Below are 1,927 nucleotides of genomic sequence, written 5' to 3'. Positions count from 1 at the left end.
AATGTATAGAATGTTAATATAATAAGCTTATAAATTCTCTCACGTACAAGTTTATTTTTTCCTAAACAAGCGATATTATCTCACTAAGGGGGTGGGGGACTGGACTAAGGCTAACAATGGGCGAGCCATAATAATATGGTTCAAATTCGTTTTTGACGAGAATCGAACCTACGATCTCTAACTTACAAGTGAAGAAGAATATGATTGGATTGTAATATTAAAGAGTCACGTACAAGTTCATATCACTAAACCGGGCTTTTCGTATTTTGCAAAGGCATAAAGCAAGCGAAGCCCAAAATATTGCAAGTTGGGGCCGAAAAAAGCAAACTAGGAAACTTCGGCCTCACCCTCAGTGATATCTCTGAGACGCGGACGCGAACGCGAAACGCGTGTATCGCAAGTCCAAAACGCACAAAAGCTCGAGTCTCTTCCTCCGATCAAAAACCCAAACCCTAGAAAGTCAAATTCCCCCCAAAAAAATCCCCAAATTCCATCATGGGAAACACCGAGAAGCTGATGAACCAGATCATGGAGCTCAAATTCACCTCCAAGTCGCTCCAGCGCCAGGCCAGGAAGTGCGAGAAGGAGGAGAAATCCGAGAAGCTCAAGATCAAGAAGGCAATGGAGAAAGGCAACGTCGACGGCGCCCGGATCTACGCCGAGAACGCGATCCGGAAGCGCACCGAGCAGATGAACTACCTCCGCCTCGCCTCGCGGCTCGACGCCGTGGTGGCGCGGCTCGACACCCAGGCCAAGATGTTCACCATCAACAAGTCAATGGGCAATATCGTCAAATCGCTCGAGTCGTCGCTGGCCACCGGAAACCTCCAGAAGATGTCGGAGACCATGGACTCGTTCGAGAAGCAGTTCGTGAACATGGAGGTTCAGGCCGAGTTCATGGAGACCGCTATGGCTGGCTCCACCTCGCTTTCGACACCGGAAGGTGAGGTCAATAGCTTGATGCAACAGGTTGCGGATGACTATGGCCTTGAGGTGTCCGTTGGCCTGCCTCAGCCAGCTGCACATGCCGTGCCCGCCAAGGAAACCGAGAAGGTCGACGAGGACGACCTCTCCAGGAGGCTTGCGGAGCTCAAGGCTAGAGGTTAAATTAGCAAAGCGATCAGCTTGCATTGCGAATTAGAATATATATGATATGCTTTTGTATTTGTATTCATTGCTAATTATGAGTTATGGCTCGTGTTGGAACAATTTGCAACTTGATATTTGTGTATATTTAACGAATTTGAATTCGCTGCCATATACTACTACGGGGATTTTCTTTGCATTCGAGTCACTGTTTGTATTTCTTCATTATATGTATAATAGCTAAGTGCTGTGTGCCTGTGCTTATTGAGAATGAGCTTACAATTTTTTTGATTGAGTGAATTGGCCGATTGGGACTGGTTGGTGGATCTTGGATGTTGCTGCCTTTTTCTGTTTCGCTCGGGGAGAAACACCATTTGCTTAAGTTGCAAGTGCTGTTTGTGATGTGATATTATGAACGAATTTCTTTATGGGCACAAGGATTTCGATGTATGATTTCTGATTGTTGCTCACGGGCACTAGTGTTTCTAGATACTTTGGAGTACATTATAATTTCTGTTGATTGGAATTAGGATCAATGTTTGTTGAAATACATGTATGTTAATTGGCTGAATTAGCTTTTAGTCGTCTTATGCACTATTCAGGTTTTCTGAGGAAGGATGTGTTTTGATATCTGTTGCTCCATTTTGTGCTTAGTGTTTTTGACTATGATCATGAACTTTGACATTCTTGATTTTGGCGTATAAAAGCTTATATGTAATTGTACATTACAGTCAGAACTTTCTTCATGTTTTATGTCTGTTGAATCTGTTGATGCATTGCAATTTTTATGTCCTTGGTTTTTTAAGACATCCACCTTATTTTATGGTAATTAATTATTGCT

At 43.5% G+C, this 1,927-nt stretch overlaps 1 protein-coding gene across 1 annotated transcript; it reads left to right on the top strand.

Annotated features, from left to right (window-relative positions):
- Positions 1-338: 338 nt before the first annotated feature.
- On the top strand, positions 339-1,350 carry LOC137707494 (ESCRT-related protein CHMP1B-like). Its single transcript, XM_068446370.1, has one exon. The coding sequence runs from the start codon at positions 496-498 to the stop codon at positions 1,105-1,107; it is 612 nt and encodes a 203-aa protein (XP_068302471.1). The 5' UTR covers positions 339-495; the 3' UTR covers positions 1,108-1,350.
- The last annotated feature ends 577 nt before the right edge of the window (positions 1,351-1,927 follow it).

This window comes from Pyrus communis, chromosome 11 (assembly GCF_963583255.1).
Source record: "Pyrus communis chromosome 11, drPyrComm1.1, whole genome shotgun sequence".
Lineage (NCBI taxonomy): Eukaryota > Viridiplantae > Streptophyta > Magnoliopsida > Rosales > Rosaceae > Pyrus > Pyrus communis.
This window is presented reverse-complemented; position numbering and strand designations above follow the sequence as displayed.

Excerpts from the sequence above, each read along its gene's own strand:
- LOC137707494 (XM_068446370.1), top strand. The coding sequence starts at position 496 with ATGGGAAACACCGAGAAGCTGATGAACCAGATCATGGAGCTCAAATTC.